General features: G+C 38.4%; 1 protein-coding gene across 1 annotated transcript in view; it reads right to left on the bottom strand.

Moving 5' to 3' along the window:
* nmu (neuromedin U) overlaps window positions 1-13,473 on the bottom strand; it is a 28,688-nt gene extending 15,215 nt beyond the window's left edge. The window contains exons 1-5 of the mRNA XM_041792118.1: window positions 13,132-13,473; window positions 3,210-3,265; window positions 3,090-3,137; window positions 2,962-3,015; window positions 2,834-2,863 (exon numbers count right to left, since the gene is read on the bottom strand). Coding sequence (XP_041648052.1) covers window positions 2,834-2,863; window positions 2,962-3,015; window positions 3,090-3,137; window positions 3,210-3,265; window positions 13,132-13,306 — 363 coding nt within the window. The 5' untranslated portion in view covers window positions 13,307-13,473. The remainder of the gene's footprint in view (window positions 1-2,833; window positions 2,864-2,961; window positions 3,016-3,089; window positions 3,138-3,209; window positions 3,266-13,131) is intronic.
* Window positions 13,474-15,919: the final 2,446 nt, after the last annotated feature.

The raw sequence follows: 15,919 nt of genomic DNA, 5'->3' as shown, positions 1-15,919 counted from the left end.
GATTTAAATGTTGAATATGTGTGGCTTCTCTTCTTTTCTGTAAATGCATCAGTGATTGTTGCTGTCCCAGTGATCAGATCCATTTTAATACAGAAGCAGAAAATAAACATCGGGTGTTAAAAGAATGAGATTAACCAGGCAGCAGTAAAACGGGAGAGTTATAAATATGAATAAGAAAAGATCATACAAACACTAAGGATAAAAATATGCATAGAAAATAATTTAACAGAAAAGAAAACTGTTTTTAAGGCAACTTCAATGAAACTGAGTTATTAGACTGCTGAAATCTTGAATATTAAAGTAAATTTCATGTGCTGGTCATAAAATTATACATAACACATAACCATGGCATGATGATGTTCAGTCCTGCTTATAAATCAGAAATATATAAACTCCTCAGTAGGATGCTCTGGTGTTTTTATAACAGCTAAAGGCAGGATTATAAGAGATTTTTACCCTACTTCTTTTGTTTCTTCAAACATTTTTTGTTGTTTTGTATTTAAAAATATCAGTACAGTTGCTAACCTTTTTTTATGAGAGCATAAGACTTAAAATAAAAGTCTGTCCCAGTCTAAGGCCCAGTCCTTTTCATTAACCTGCTATTTGCTCATGTTTCCATGAGCAAATGCACTGCAAGGACAGCTGATGAGACACAGGAAATACGGGAGACGAGCACAAAACAGGTCCAGGACTGAGCTAAAACCTCCCCCAGTCTTCACATGCTTGACCCTTAGGGTGGCTAGATTTATTTGAAATCTTAGCTGGGAAAATTCAGAATAAAAGCGCTCTGTACAAATGAGGTGCAGATGTTAAATAGGGCTTTAAAGCAGCTGGAAGTGCATTTATACTTCATCCTCTCTGTGGCATACTCCACTACTGTGGTACAGTGTTCATTTTGGCAGCTATTTTTAATTTTAGTCTTAGTTTTAGTCTTTAAATGAAATGCATTTTAGTTTTAGTCACATTTTAGTCATTTCTATCTGTTAAGTTTTAGTCTAGTTTTAGTCTAGTTTTAGTTCAGAAACAGTCCTCACATTTTAGTCTTTACCTTTAGTCCAAGCATTTATTTTCTTACCTAAATCTGGTACCAAATCATGGTAGTGTGTTCTCTGCACCCTGCTAAACCTGGAGTCCCTACTTTCTACAGCTGAGAGACAAAATAGATACAGCTGCATTGTTTTTTGACAGATTTACCCACAGTGGAGAAATATCACAGATTTTGGATGTCCGACGAAAACTACATTACATTTTAGTCTAGTTTTAGTCATCTTGAGGAAAACAACTTAGTTTTTGTCAGTTTTAGTCATCACAGATCTATTTTTTATTAGTTTTAGTCTATTTTTTGTCATGGAAAAAAAGGCTGTCGGTGAATAGTTTTAGTCGACAAAATTAACACTGGTGTGGTATTGTACATATCTGCTAAGACAAGGTAAATTTGGCTCTTTAATGATCGTTTTTTAATCTACAAGACACACAGACACCTAGATTTTGGTGCATGAGACAGCCAGGTAGTCTGACAGCCATGACATGTCACCGAACTGAGCTTTCTTTCTCTACTCTGTTTTCATTTGATCCCTTTTTTGAACGTTTTTTAAAGGCCACAATTTTTTTAAGGTTTTTTTGTGCCTTTATTAGATAGAGGAGGATAGTGGATAGAGTCGAAAACAGGGACGAGAGCAGGGGAGAGACATGCCTCAGGCTGGGTTCGAACCCAGGCTGTCCGCTTGTGGGGCACGCCTTAACCACTCGGCCACCTGCGCCCAAGGCCACATATTTTAAAGACATGTTTATATTGGTCTCAGAGGTCCCTAAAACATGCCTGTGAAGTTTGTTGCTGAAAAAAACACTCCAGTATTGGATTTTTGCATGTCTAAAACCCTCTCTATATCAGCCCTGCTCAGAACAAGCTGTTTCTGTGTCTGTGACTTTAAATGTTACTGAACCGTCTGACTCCGCCCCTGACTCCACCCCTCTTAGAAAATGGATATGGCTCTCCTGATCTTCCCCTCAGTTGGCAGCTGAGAATAAGATCAGAGGAGGAGGGCGGGACTTTCTTCCAAGTGGGGAGGGTCAACCGAACCTGGGGGCGGGGCTAACTCCCTACATGACATCACGAGGGGGAAATCTTAGAATGCCTTTTTTCAGCACACATTTTCTGAAAGGTGGTGAAAGAGAGGGGGGTGTTTCTGGTACTTGAGAGGATTGTGGACAGGCCAGGGGCACATGTTTTTGTTGGAAAAGTCTGAACAAATGATTTTTGCATATGTCCGCTTTAAACTGTCTTAGAGCAGAGAGAGCCCACATACATGTATTCATATGAGGACATCTCCCTGTAGTACTTTTATTTTGAAGGGTACAGTGGACACACAATTGATGAAGCACACTCACCAATTAGAAGCAAAGGAGCCACTGAAGCCCCACCCACAACTGAAACGGGCTATTGGCTGGTCAAATTAGCTGAAATCTTGTTTCTGGTCTTCCCTCCAAAGACCATTAAAAAACAAAAATGTTATGTTTGTGTTTCACTTTAAACGTACCTCAGTGGGTGGAGGATGGATGGAGCAAAAATTAAGAGTTGTGGTCAATGAGAGACAGCGACCTCTAGTGGAATCATATTTTAACCTAACAGACGCGTTTCTGTTGTGGGCAGTGACACACTGATCTCTTTCCGTAGAGATAAAAACGTGTCCTCATGTCTGCAGACTTTTAAGAAGATGAAGACTTGAAACACAACAACGCCAACGGCCACACATCAACAAACACAGAGGAAACAGCCATGACAAGCCTCCACAGCTCTCGATGAACTATTAAATATGAAATAAGCCGTACTCACCCTTTTACTACTTTCTCTCACTTTGAGCTCCTGAGAGGGAAACAAAACAGAACTGTGACTCAAACTTTTCACTGATCAGTGTCAAATCCAACAATGACCCCTAGTTAACATCTAAATCTCAAACCCACCTTTGACTTCTGGATGAGCATCAGCACGCAGAGCTCTCCCAGCACATCAGACGGCTGCAGAGAGGAGCCGCCGTTAGAATAAACGATAAATAAAGAAGCTTCAGACGAACAGAGGCGACATCACTCACCCACATCTTCAGGTCTGCAGAGAGGTAGGACGAGCACACGGCGTCTATCTGTGGGGGAACACGCTGAGGATGAGACGACTCACTCAGACAAAAGGAAGAGGAAGAAGAAGAGGAGCATACCTGGCTGAGGAACTGCCTCTGAGTTCTTGTGGTTTGATAAAGTTCTGCTGGAGCACCTTCAGGTTCAGACAACACAGAAACACAAAAATGACCATTTTAACACTTTCTGATGTTATATTCCTGTTGCTCTGCTTCCTCATGACTGCAGCTGATGTTCATCAGCAGAGTAAAAGCTCTGCTGCCGCTATCGCCCTGCATCTGGATGCTACATAACTGCCCGAGAGACTTCTGCTGATTGAAATGGTTCCAGTATAAAAACACTTGATCCATTCTTGTAAGTACCATCCAGAACGGATGAACATCATCAGCACCACTTTGAATTTTAAAACTCATGAACTTATTTTGTCCCAACAGCAGGAAGCAGGGCTGCCACAGCACCAGAATTTGAAACTTTAATATGGTAGATAAAATTAGTGCTGCACGATTAATCTAATCACAACTGCAATCTGGAAGTCAGGCTGTGTAGCTGCATAATCTCATAAAAAGCTGCAATCATTTGTTTACTAAGTAGTTCTGAAAAGGTTTACAAAAATGGCTCCAGAAAGGCCTTAAACTCAGAATAGTGCTACTCTTGCACTTTGTAGAAGTGCTTTGATTTATAAAAGAGGAAAAAAAGAGTTTTTTTCAAAGCAGTGCTGTAGAAACGTCAGGTTTTGATGGTCATGGAGGCCTAAAGGGGGTGAAAGTGACCCCATCCCTCATCCCAGACAAAAAGGCGGAGCTAAGGTTTCAAACCTCCTAAAAAACAGCAACAACACGCTGACTAGTAATATCATCCACACCCCTAATTATACAAATCCTTCTTTAAACCAAAACTATTAAAGAAAATCAGCCCCATCAGTCGAGAGTGCTGTGAAAAAGTATTTGGCCCCTTTCTGATTCCTGATTTTTCTGCATATTTACAATCATCAGACCAATTTCAATATCTCACAAAGACAACCCCAGTAAATACAAAATGTAGTTTCTAACTGATGATTTTATTTTTTTAAGGGGCTAAAAAAAATCCAAACCTATCTGTCCCTGTGTGAAAAAGTAATTGCCCCCCCTGAACCTAATAACTGGTTGTTCCATCCTCGGCAGCAATAAGTGAAATCAAGCGTTTGTGAGAACTGCTGATGAGTCTTTCTCATCGCTGTGGAGGAATGTTGTCCCACTCTTCTTCACAGAATTGTTTTAACTCAGCCACATTGGAGCTTTTCCAGCATGAACTGCCTGTTTAAGGTCACACCACAGCATCTCAACTGGATTTAAGTCTGGACCCTGACTTGGCCACTCCAAAACCTTAGTTTTGTTTATTCTGAGCCATTCAGAGGTGGACTTGCTGGTATGTTTGGGGTCGTTGTCCTGCTGCATAACCCAAGAGAGCTTGATCTTGAGGTCATGAACTGATGGCCGGACGTTGGCCTTCAGGATTTTCTGATAGACAGCAGAATTCATGGTTCCATCAATCACAGCAAGTGGTCCAGGTCCTGAAGCAGCAAAGCAGCCCCAGACCATCACACTGACACCACCATGTTTGACTGTTGGCATGATGTTCTTTTTATCAAATGCTGTTATTTTTACTCCAGATGTAACGGGACGCACACCTTCCAGAAAGTTCCACTTTTGTCTCGTCAGTCCACAGAATATTTCTCCAAAAGTCTTGGGGATCATCAGGATGTTTGGCAAATGTGAGACGAGCCTTTGTGTTCTTTTTGGTCAGCAGTGGTTTTGGCCTTGGAACTCTCTCATGATGCCATTGTTGCCCAGTGTCTTTCTGATGGTTTAGTCATGAACTCTGACCTTAACTGAGGCCAGTGAGGCCTGCAGGTCTTTGGATGTAGTTCTGGGTTCTTCTTGGACCTCCTGAATGAGTCGATGTTGCACTCTTGGAGTCATTTTGGTTGGCCGACCACTCCTGGGAAGGTTCACCACTGTTCCCAGTTTTCTCCATTTGTGGATAATGGCTCTGACCGTGGTTTGCTGGAGTCCCAAAGCCTTGGAAATGTCTTTATAACCTTTTCCAGACTGATAGATTTCAGTCACTTCGTTTCTCATTTGTTCTTGAATTTCTTTGGATCGTGGCATGATGTGTTTCTTTCTGAGATCTTGTAGCCTACTTCACTTTGTCTGACAGCTTCTATTTAAGGGATTTCTTCATTCAACAAATCTGGCGGTAATCAGGCCTGGGTGTGGCCAGTGAAACTGAACTCAGCTTTTCAAGAACTGTGGTTAATCACTGTTAATTCATGATTTAACAAGGGGGGCAATTACTTTTTCACACAGGGCCAGATAGGTTTGGATTTTTTTTTTACCTTAAATAAATAAAATCATCATTTAGAAACTGCATTTTCTATTTACTTGGGTTGTCTTTGTGAAATATCAAAATTAGTTTGATGATCTGAAACATTTCAGTGTGATAAATGTGCACAAAAAACAAGGAATCAGAAAGGGAACAAATCATTTTTCAGGGCACTGTACATCCACAAAGCTATGAACTATTCTGACCCAAATGGTTGTGAATCAGGCTGTCAGCACTCTTATTTCTGCTGCCCCTTCAGTCCCAGCTGTTCCTGCAGCATTGAATTTGCACATCTACTAGTTATTTTACGGTAATGGAGCTCAGAGCCTGTGGAGATTGTTGTCAGACAGACTCAGAGTTCAGTTTTCAGTTGAACCAGCTCTCCAAAAGCTTTGACTACTTAACGGTATACTCCCCATTGTCTCTGCATGCTGGATTATGACTAAAGGGAGAAAAGCTGTTAAAAAGTGGCACCAACCCCATCAGTCTAATAAGTGTTATGCTTTCCTGCAGGATGGACCAGTGACGCTGCTGCACAACAAATGGGGTAATCTTTGATCCCATTAAGGCTCATGCAGTGTGGCTGCATGCACGGCTCAGCATTTTACACTGGTAAATGTTTGCATTGGTATACAGCATGCAGCCATGCTGATGAATAAAAGGTGATAAAAGTGTGTCTTACAAACCGCTTTAAGAGTGAGCATTGCAGTACTAAAAATTCTGACAGTCTTAAGGAAAAGTGATGGACGGTCTACACCAGCGTTACTCGACCCTGCTCAGCCAAAGAGCCCAATTGTTGAAAAATACCTTTGCAAGAGCCACAATCTGGGTGGTGAAAAGTGGCAAAACAGCATCAAGTAGCAATTAAAAATGTTAAAGGGGAAAAAATGGTCAAAAAGTGGAAAAAAAGTGGCAAAAAATTGGAGAAAAGAGACTAAAATGGGCAAAAAGCAGTCAAGACTGGCAAAATAGGACAAAAAATAAGTAAACAGGTGGTATTCAATGGCAAAAGGTAGCTTAAATGGGCAAGAAATAGTGAAAAGGGCCAAAAATGACAAAAAAGTGGCTAAAAAAGGAGGCAAAAATTTGGGGAAAAAAGAAAAAAGTGGTATTTAATGGCAAACGGTAGTTTATTTGGACGAAAAATCACAACAAAAGGTAAAAAATTGCTACAATTGGATAAAAGTGGAAAAAATGGGGGAAAAGTGGTAAAAAGAAGTTGCCAAATGCCCAAAAAGGAGTATTTAATGGCAAAAGGTAGCCTAAATTGACAAAAAGTGGCGAAAAAATGGTGAAGAGGGGCACAATAGGGGGAAAAGTAGCAAAAAGAAGAGGGGAAAATTTGGGGAAAAAAGAGAAAAGTGGTATTTAATGACAAATGGTAGTTTATTTGGACGAAAAGTCACAACAAAAGGTAAAAAGTTGCTAAAATTGGATAAAAGTTGAAAAAATGGGGAAAAGTGGCAAAAAGAAGAGGGGAAAATCTGGGAAAAAGAAAAAAGTGGTATTTAATGGCAAACGGTAGTTTATTTGGATGAAAAGTGGCAACAAATGGTAAAAAATGGCAAAAATTGGATAAAAGTTGAAAAAATGGGGAAAAGTGGCAAAAAGAAGTTGCAAAATGCCCAAAAAGGAGCATTTAATAGCAAAAGGAAGTTTAAATGGGTAAAAAAGTGACAAAATTTGTGAAAATGGCAAAAAAAAAAAACTGTTTCCCCTTTTTAAGGTTTTCTTGGGGAATAATATTTAAAAGTGTCAAAAAGAACTGGCAAAAATGGGCAAAAATGGGAAAAAGGGTATTTAATGGCAAAAGGTAGCCTAAATTGGGAGCGCAGATGGTCGAGTGGTTTAAGGCGCTACCCATGTATGCGGGCGGCCCCGGTTCGAATCCTGCCTGTGGCCCTTTACCGCATGTCTCTCCCCACTCCCCCTGTTTCCGAGTCTATCTACTGTCCTTCCTCTATCAAATAAAGGCATGAACAGGCCCAAAAATAAATCTTAAAAAAAAAAAAGGTAGCCTAAATTGACAAAAAAGTGGCAAAAAAAGGTGAGAAAAGGGCACAATAGGGTGGCAAAAAGAAGAGGGAAAAATTTGGGAAAAAAGGAAAAAGTGGTATTTCATGGCAAATGGTAGTTTATAGGATGAAAAGTGGCAACAAATGGTCACAAAGATGGGCAAAAAAGTAGGGAAAAAGGTTTTTTTTTATGGCAAAGGTAGCTCAATTGGGTGAAACGTGACACAAAATGGTGAAAAAGAGCAAAAATGAGATAAATGTGGCAAAAACGGGACAATTATGTCTGGCAATTAAAGCCTTGTGTGTAAGTCTGGGAAACAAACAGATAAATGTGATTAACTTCTGAGGTCAAAGTTTCTTTTTTAAGGTTTTCTGGGGGAATAATGTTTCAAATGAAGACATAAAAGAGCCACAAATCATCACAAGAGCCACACGTTGAGTATCACTGGTCTACACACTAAACCTGCACAGTATGAGAAATAAAAAATGCACTGACTGAAAAGCATTGCATTTGTTTTTGCAGAGTGTGCAGTTTAAAATGTTATATATTAGCTTCAACTCACAGATTTTAAATGTATGTTAAATGTTTTTTAATGTTTAAAGCAAAGCCACATGTGCAACACATTCCTCCTGAATCTAAAATCAGTCTTTAATAAATCATTAGATTTGCACATATTAATATGACACACAGAGAGGGAGACTGACCCTGATCATTCTGCATGAAAAGGGTTAAAATTTGATCCATCTAAAAGGTAAAATGTACACACACTGAGCAAGACAGTGTCTAGTTTACACATAAAAATATTTATTTATGGTGATAACGTCAGATTTTTTATTTTTATTTTGTATCTGGATGGTTAATCATTTAAAATGATAGTTTTAGTTTCCACTGATGATGAAGATTAATAATCAGGATGAAACCATCATTGATAAACATAATTTATTTATTTTTACATATTTGTCCACTTCTTTTTTCATATATTTATTCTCTTCTTTTAATGTTTTTATATTGATTTTTTCAAAGTCTTCAAAACATGAAGGTGTTCCAGTTGAACTAAACAGATCAATAACTACAAATGATTCAGAAATTCTGAAATCTGTGAATAATCCTGTTTAATAATCAAAGTTCAAAGTTCAAAATATGCTTCAATGGCATGAATGGTTGACATCTTTGTTGCAGAGTTAATCAAAACAAATAATGATGGCAATCACAATAATAATACTGATAATAGTAGAATACTAAAAAACACAGAGTTACTGACTATTATAAAACGTATTAGTATCTTTAATGTGGTGACATTCAGAAACGAAACCTGCAGCTGGGTGTAGGCTACATGTAGAGATTCTCCTGCTAGGGTCTCATTAGTTCTTCATGTGATCCTGCTGCTGTGGCTCAGAAAGTTCTTTCTTACATCTTCAGTTTTTCCTGATTCACAGTCTTTATTGTTCATTGTTCATTGTTAAAACTCTCCTTTGTTTGGGGTTTGATCATCATCATCATCATCATCATCTAAATATCTATCCCAGCAATCACGATGACACCATGGCTGAGCAGCCCTAGTTTAAGCTCATAGATGAAATCAGTGGTAATTGCTCTGCACATGCAGCTGATGTCAGCGTGGACGTTTGCAGCACGGCGGCTGATTCTGTCACTTTGACTTCCTGTCAGTCAGAGAGACTGTGATCGATGTGACTCCAGGTCAGTCTTAGAACATCCATCAGAGTCAGCAGTGAACTGATGTTCACAGGAAATCTCAGGCTTTTACAAACAATGACAACAATGACGTCTAGGACTGAGCACATTTCAGCAGGGTTATAAAGTTTCTGGAACATGACGGTGACTGTCAGAGTAAACTTTTCTGTTTGGACACAAACTGTGCACATGCTCATCAAAACTCCTGTTAATCTCGCTGCATCCTATAGAACATTTATCTATCATGTATATATCTATAGATGTAACTATAATAATGATCTAGCTACACTCATGTTGTAGATGCTTTTCTTATGTTTCATCAGTGTTTGTATTCTGTTGTGTCCTTAACTCACAAACAGTCAAACAGTCTGTGAAGTTCTTGAACATTTCATTTGTTTTCTTTTAAACCATCGGAGGTCGAAACTGCTCTTCTTTCAATAAACCTGATTGGTGACAAAAAACAAACACATTTATTTTTATCATTATTAAGTTTCTGGGGGGCCATCTCATAATTTCACTTATTGATCTTGTAAATTACACTTTACTGATGATTCACAGTTTGATATTTTAGTTAGACATCAATGTATCAAACGAGCAGGTATCAATGCATTATCAAAGACACTATCAATAAACTGATAATATTTAAAACACAGGTATATCAACACTATTGTTTATTTTTACTTCATATTTAAAAATTATTATCTCATAATTTTGACTTGTTTAATTCCATTAAATTCTATTAAGTCTATAATGTTTATTATTCCATATTTTCACTGCTGCAGAGTATTTCTGTTATATTTACTACTCCATATCTTCACTGCTGCAGAGTATTTCTGTTATATTTACTACTCCATATCTTCACTGCTGCAGAGTATTTCTGTTATATTTACTACTCCATATCTTCACTGCTGCAGAGTATTTCTGTTATATTTATTATTCTATATCTTCACTGCTGCAGAGTATTTCTGTTATATTTACTACTCCATATCTTCACTGCTGCAGAGTATTTCTGTTATATTTATTATTCTATATCTTCACTGCTGCAGAGTATTTCTGTTATATTTACTACTCCATATCTTCACTGCTGCAGAGTATTTCTGTTTTATTTACTACTCCATATCTTCACTGCTGCAGAGTATTTCTGTTATATTTACTACTCCATATCTTCACTGCTGCAGAGTATTTCTGTTTTATTTACTACTCCATATCTTCACTGCTGCAGAGTATTTCTGTTATATTTACTACTCCATATCTTCACTGCTGCAGAGTATTTCTGTTATATTTACTACTCCATATCTTCAGTGCTGCAGAGTATTTCTGTTATATTTACTACTCCATATCTTCACTGCTGCAGAGTATTTCTGTTATATTTATTATTCTATATCTTCACTGCTGCAGAGTATTTCTGTTATATTTACTACTCCATATCTTCACTGCTGCAGAGTATTTCTGTTTTATTTACTACTCCATATCTTCACTGCTGCAGAGTATTTCTGTTATATTTACTACTCCATATCTTCACTGCTGCCGAGTATTTCTGTTTTATTTATTATTCAATATCTTCACTGCTGCAGAGTATTTCTGTTATATTTACTACTCCATATCTTCACTGCTGCAGAGTATTTCTGCTATATTTACTACTCCATATCTTCACTGCTGCAGAGTATTTCTGTTTTATTTATTATTCAATATCTTCACTGCTGCAGAGTATTTCTGTTATATTTACTACTCCATATCTTCACTGCTGCAGAGTATTTCTGCTATATTTACTACTCCATATCTTCACTGCTGCAGAGTATTTCTGTTTTATTTATTATTCAATATCTTCACTGCTGCAGAGTATTTCTGTTATATTTATTATTCTATATCTTCACTGCTGCAGAGTATTTCTGTTATATTTACTACTCCATATCTTCACTGCTGCAGAGTATTTCTGTTATATTTATTATTCTATATCTTCACTGCTGCAGAGTATTTCTGTTATATTTACCACTCCATATCTTCACTGCTGTTTTAATGTCTGAATCCCTCCATCTTCAACTCATTAAAACCTGAAAACACAAATTAAAGCCAGAAAACTCTCATTTTTTGGAACTGAAATGTTTATTTCATTTTCTACTGAAATCCGAAAAATCCACATTTCCTTGAAATTTAACACATACAGTGCTTAATGAATTATAAGACCATCCTAACCCTGACCAAAGTAAGGTTTATGCCACAGCTGCCCTAAATTAACAGTATTGATAATTACCAAAATTATTTTTGATGTTTCTGCAATGGTTAATACACCAATATGTAGAAGCTCTTTAACCCAAATGATATTTTTAATGCTAAAATAGAATTATTATTTTTATCCATTAATTCTCAGATTTACTGATTTACAAAAAAACTGAAAAAATAGTAAAGCACATTAATATTTCTTGATTAATATGTCAAATTATAATTATTTACTTGCATTCCTGAACAGAAAAATGAGTTTTAGTGTTTGAATGTTATGCTTGATTCATTTCTGACTTCTCAGAGAAGCCCAGTGAGCCGGCTCAAATTTGGGTGAATTCAGTTTGAAATTCCTCATTCCTGTTCAAAATGGTAAAACATGGAGAGCTCACTGAAAATGAAAGAGTCCGCATTAAAGCACTTCATGATGCTGGATGGTCTCTGAGACAGATATGACAGGTGGTCTAATAAATTTGTTAAGCGCTGAACATATTTTTTGTATCTCATTTGGTACATTAGGAGTTTTTGTTAACTGATAATCCACCTGAGGACATTTTTATCATTTATCAGATTGTATTCATAAGTTTTTTTAGAAATTTATTGATCATATTGATCAGACAGCGGTATCATAGAATTATGTATCAAATATGATACAGCAGGCTTTAAGGGGTTAAATCGAGCATCAGCGTGAGAGAATGCTGATTTAAGTGACTCTGAAAGCCCGTTGCTGGTCTGAGGTTTTATATAAATCAATCAGAATTTCAATATTTCAATAATGAAAAATAAAACAGTTTTTATATTTAATGCAGAGATCAGACTTCTATGAAAATGAAACTCACATCTATTGGTGTCAATTTTGTTTTCTTTTTTCAGTACCAATCATTTTTGTTTCTATTCTCTGATCGCTCTAAAGCACTCTAGGTTTCCTTTTTTTCTTTAACAGCACTGATAAAATCTTCATTTTTTTCTGTGTTCAGAACAATAAAACTGATTCAAACATGATCAAACTAAATAAACTGAATTTCCTGGAATTCTATTATTATAAGTGTCATATTAAGTCAGATAATTGTGAGTAATACCAGCTGATAAAGAGCAAAAATGTCACATTTATTATGCATGAGCTTTAAATTCTACCACCCAACAAAAATTCATATTCAGACTGTTAAATAAAAGTAGAGTGCAAAGTCAGAATTCATTTTTAATCATTAGAATGATTTTAATTTGTTTATGTTTTACTTATTGATAGTTGCTAAAAGCCCTCTTAGTTGAGTTTTCTCAGATTAAAGTCTAAATGAAGTGATATTTTAAAATTATTTACTCTGTTTAGATTGATCAGATATTATTTACAGTAAAAAAATAAAATAAAATAAAAATAATCTAATTTACTAAACAAAATTAAATAAAAATCCAACTTTTTTTTACTTTTTAACTTTTTTTTTTTCTTTACATTTTTTTAAACACATAATGTGCGTACTTATTTATATTAAATATTACATACATGAAGACAGACATCTGTTTTAGGAGCAAGTTTAAAGTTTCGTTTCGGATTTTTTCAGTGACAAGCTAACTTTTATGTCTACATGCCACTATAACGCAGCTGTCCTGCACTTCTGATTTAATATTTCCGTCATTTTCTTGTTCTTTTATTCGCATACACTCGCCCTGGAGCTGTAAAGCAGCAGTGTGAACGGTAAAGCCAGCATGCAGGGGTCTGACCTGTGCAGACGGGGATGCAGAGGATGAGCAGGGCTGTGAGGGTGACGCTGGCCGGGCTCAGGGCGCTCATGGCTCCGCTTCTTCTGCTGCTGCTGCCGCTGCTCTGAGTCTGCGCACTGCTGGAGGCTGCGCGAGGCAAAACGTGGATCTGAGCGTGTACCTGAAAAGTCCTCATCCTTCCTCTTCTGTTTCTACAACTTCTTTTTCTTCTGTTTGTTGACTTCCTGCTCTCTGACACTCTCGCTCCCGGTCACACTCATATGAAGTAGCCTGGATGAACACGCTCCCTCCCTCGCGAGCGGACTGCGTCACTGGGGGTCTGCCGTGCGCGTGAGAAGTTAATGGAAGTGATGCACAGGTTGGGTGGAGCACCGAGGTGGGATGGAATGACTTTATATCGAAGTAAAAGTCAGGGTAGTGAGGATAAATCAACGCACCAGTGACGTGATGGATTTAAGGCACGTGACTTTGAAAGAATCCTGTTAGATTTCAGTGAATTTTAGAAGCTCAGCAGCATTTTAAGTCTGATTTATACTGCAGCTGTACAGCTCCTCAGAATACTGAAACATACACACGCATCAAAATACATTAGAATATCATCAAGAAGGTGATTTATTTCAGTAATTCCATTCAAAAAGTGAAACTCATGGACCATGGAGCAGTGTTACTCAACCCTAACCTTGGAAAGCAGATGGATACGCCCATTTCCTTGTTTCTCACTGGCGAATCCATCTTGTAAAGCTCCCATCTGAACCGCTTGGACCCGGTTAGAAAGTGACGGGACATATCAGCGACGAGGGGCAGTACTGTCAGGCCAAGTGGCAACCTCCATCCTGAAACATGAAGCCAATGCAGAAGTGCAAAAAATTGCAATACCGCGAGTGTCCACTCGAGGCTGCCTGCAGGAACACTGGAAGTCCCATCTGGACGCATGTTAAACAGACGGTTTTGACAGTAGAAATAAACTGGTGTACAGCCTGGTTCAAAACACCAAACGTGTCTCATTAGCTAGTGTCTTATTGTGCTCCCACTGTACGGGGGTGAATCTTTTTGTACCACAATCGTTTGGATTATATTTAGGATGTACACTGATTGGCGGGTCTCATTTGATTGACAGATAGCTCGACAGGCAGAGACTCCGTTTCTGTCAACCAGAATGCTAGCTAGCAGGCTGACAGGAAGTCGCGCTTAGTGGGCGGGCTGTTAGGTTGATCCAAAGTTCAGTTGAGACCGTGATTTCAATATGGAAGCCTCCACGGATTGGCTTCAAGAGCCGTTTGAGTCCGCCTATTGTAAGCAGATGACTGACGTCACATTGGGTTTGTCCAATTCTTTCTACAGTCTATGTTTCAGGTGCAGCAGAGTCGTGACGTAAACAAGCAGCAGCAAGAGCTGGTGCAGTTATGGAGGAAGAGATTAGCGTGGATGCTGCTAAAGCGCCAGTTTTATCAGAACTTGACGACATTTCTTCGTTAAAAGAAGAACAAAGAAAAGCAGTGAGTTGTTTTCTTTTCAAAAAATGACAAAAGTCAAGTACTTACATGTCTGTAGTCACCATGTTGTGCGTTATTCCTCACTAGCTGCGCACGCGCAGCTCAATAGCTGCTACGTCACGTGTTTTGTTGCTCTGATTGGCCCGTGGAGATGTGACAGACAGAACATTCATCCAATCACACTCTGAGATTTTTCAAAGCCTCTGCCTTTTCTCAAACATTTCCTGTTGAAGCTTTCCCACAAACACATCCATCTGGCGTGTCAGGTTAACTCAACCCTGCTCAACCAAAGAGCCAAATTGTTGAAAAAGACCTCTGCAAGAGCCTCAATCTAAGTGGTGAAAATCACAAAAAATGGCTTGAAGTAGCAATTAAAATAATTCTAAGGTGGCAAAAATAGTCATAAGCAGCAAAAATGCGTGAAAGAGGCAAAAATGGGGGGAAAATTGGAAAAATGGTCAGAAAGTAGTAAAAATGGGTGAGAAGTGACAAAAAAATGGATTAAAGGTGGCATGAAATGGTCAAAAAGTGGCAAAAAATGAGCAAAAAGTGACTAAAATGGGAAAAGAGCAGTCAAGAGAGGCAAAAAGTGTCAAAAATAGGAAACAAGTGGTATTAAACGGCAGTAGCCGACTCGCCTCTGGCAGCATGGCAGCGACATCGGCGTCCAGCCAACCAGCCAGTCTCCTGTCACATATTCTGTCTGCGCTCAGTGATACGGGAATTTGGATCGTAAATCGATTAATCAAAAATAAAATAATGTTACGTGATCGCTGTGCTTGTTAGTCTGAAAACTCACGTTTTTCATCTACTTGTATTTCCTTATGTGGCTGGCTTGCCTCTATTAAAATGGCGGCGACACACACAAAGAAAACAACGAAGACTTTCAGTATCAGAAGACGAGATATGGCGGCGCTCATCCGACTTCCCGTATAGGGTGGAGGCCCTCGGCTGCATCCAGGTCCCTCTCAAAAATTCAGCCCCCCTTACAGTGAGAGCATATGAAGACATTAGCTAAGGAGACACGTTTGGCTTTTTGAATCAGTTTATTTTGGTGTATAAAACGGCTTTTAATCATGAGTTGTGAACGTGACTTCTGGTGTCCCTGCAGCCAGCACACTCGTCGTATTGCCAGACACAAACACATACTAATGAAAAACCTGGGATAGAACTCCTCTGTCCCTGGCTATTGCTGGTGTGGAGCGTAAAAGTCGTCTGAAACTGTCCTTATGTCTGGAGACTGATTTTTTAAAAATCTGTTTAGACTTGAAATTGTCTGCTGTGACGCCTTAAAC

The sequence above is a fragment of the Cheilinus undulatus genome, linkage group 7, assembly GCF_018320785.1.
Source record: "Cheilinus undulatus linkage group 7, ASM1832078v1, whole genome shotgun sequence".
NCBI lineage: Eukaryota > Metazoa > Chordata > Actinopteri > Labriformes > Labridae > Cheilinus > Cheilinus undulatus.
Note: the sequence above shows the minus strand (reverse complement) of the source record. Positions and strands in the feature narration are given on the sequence as shown.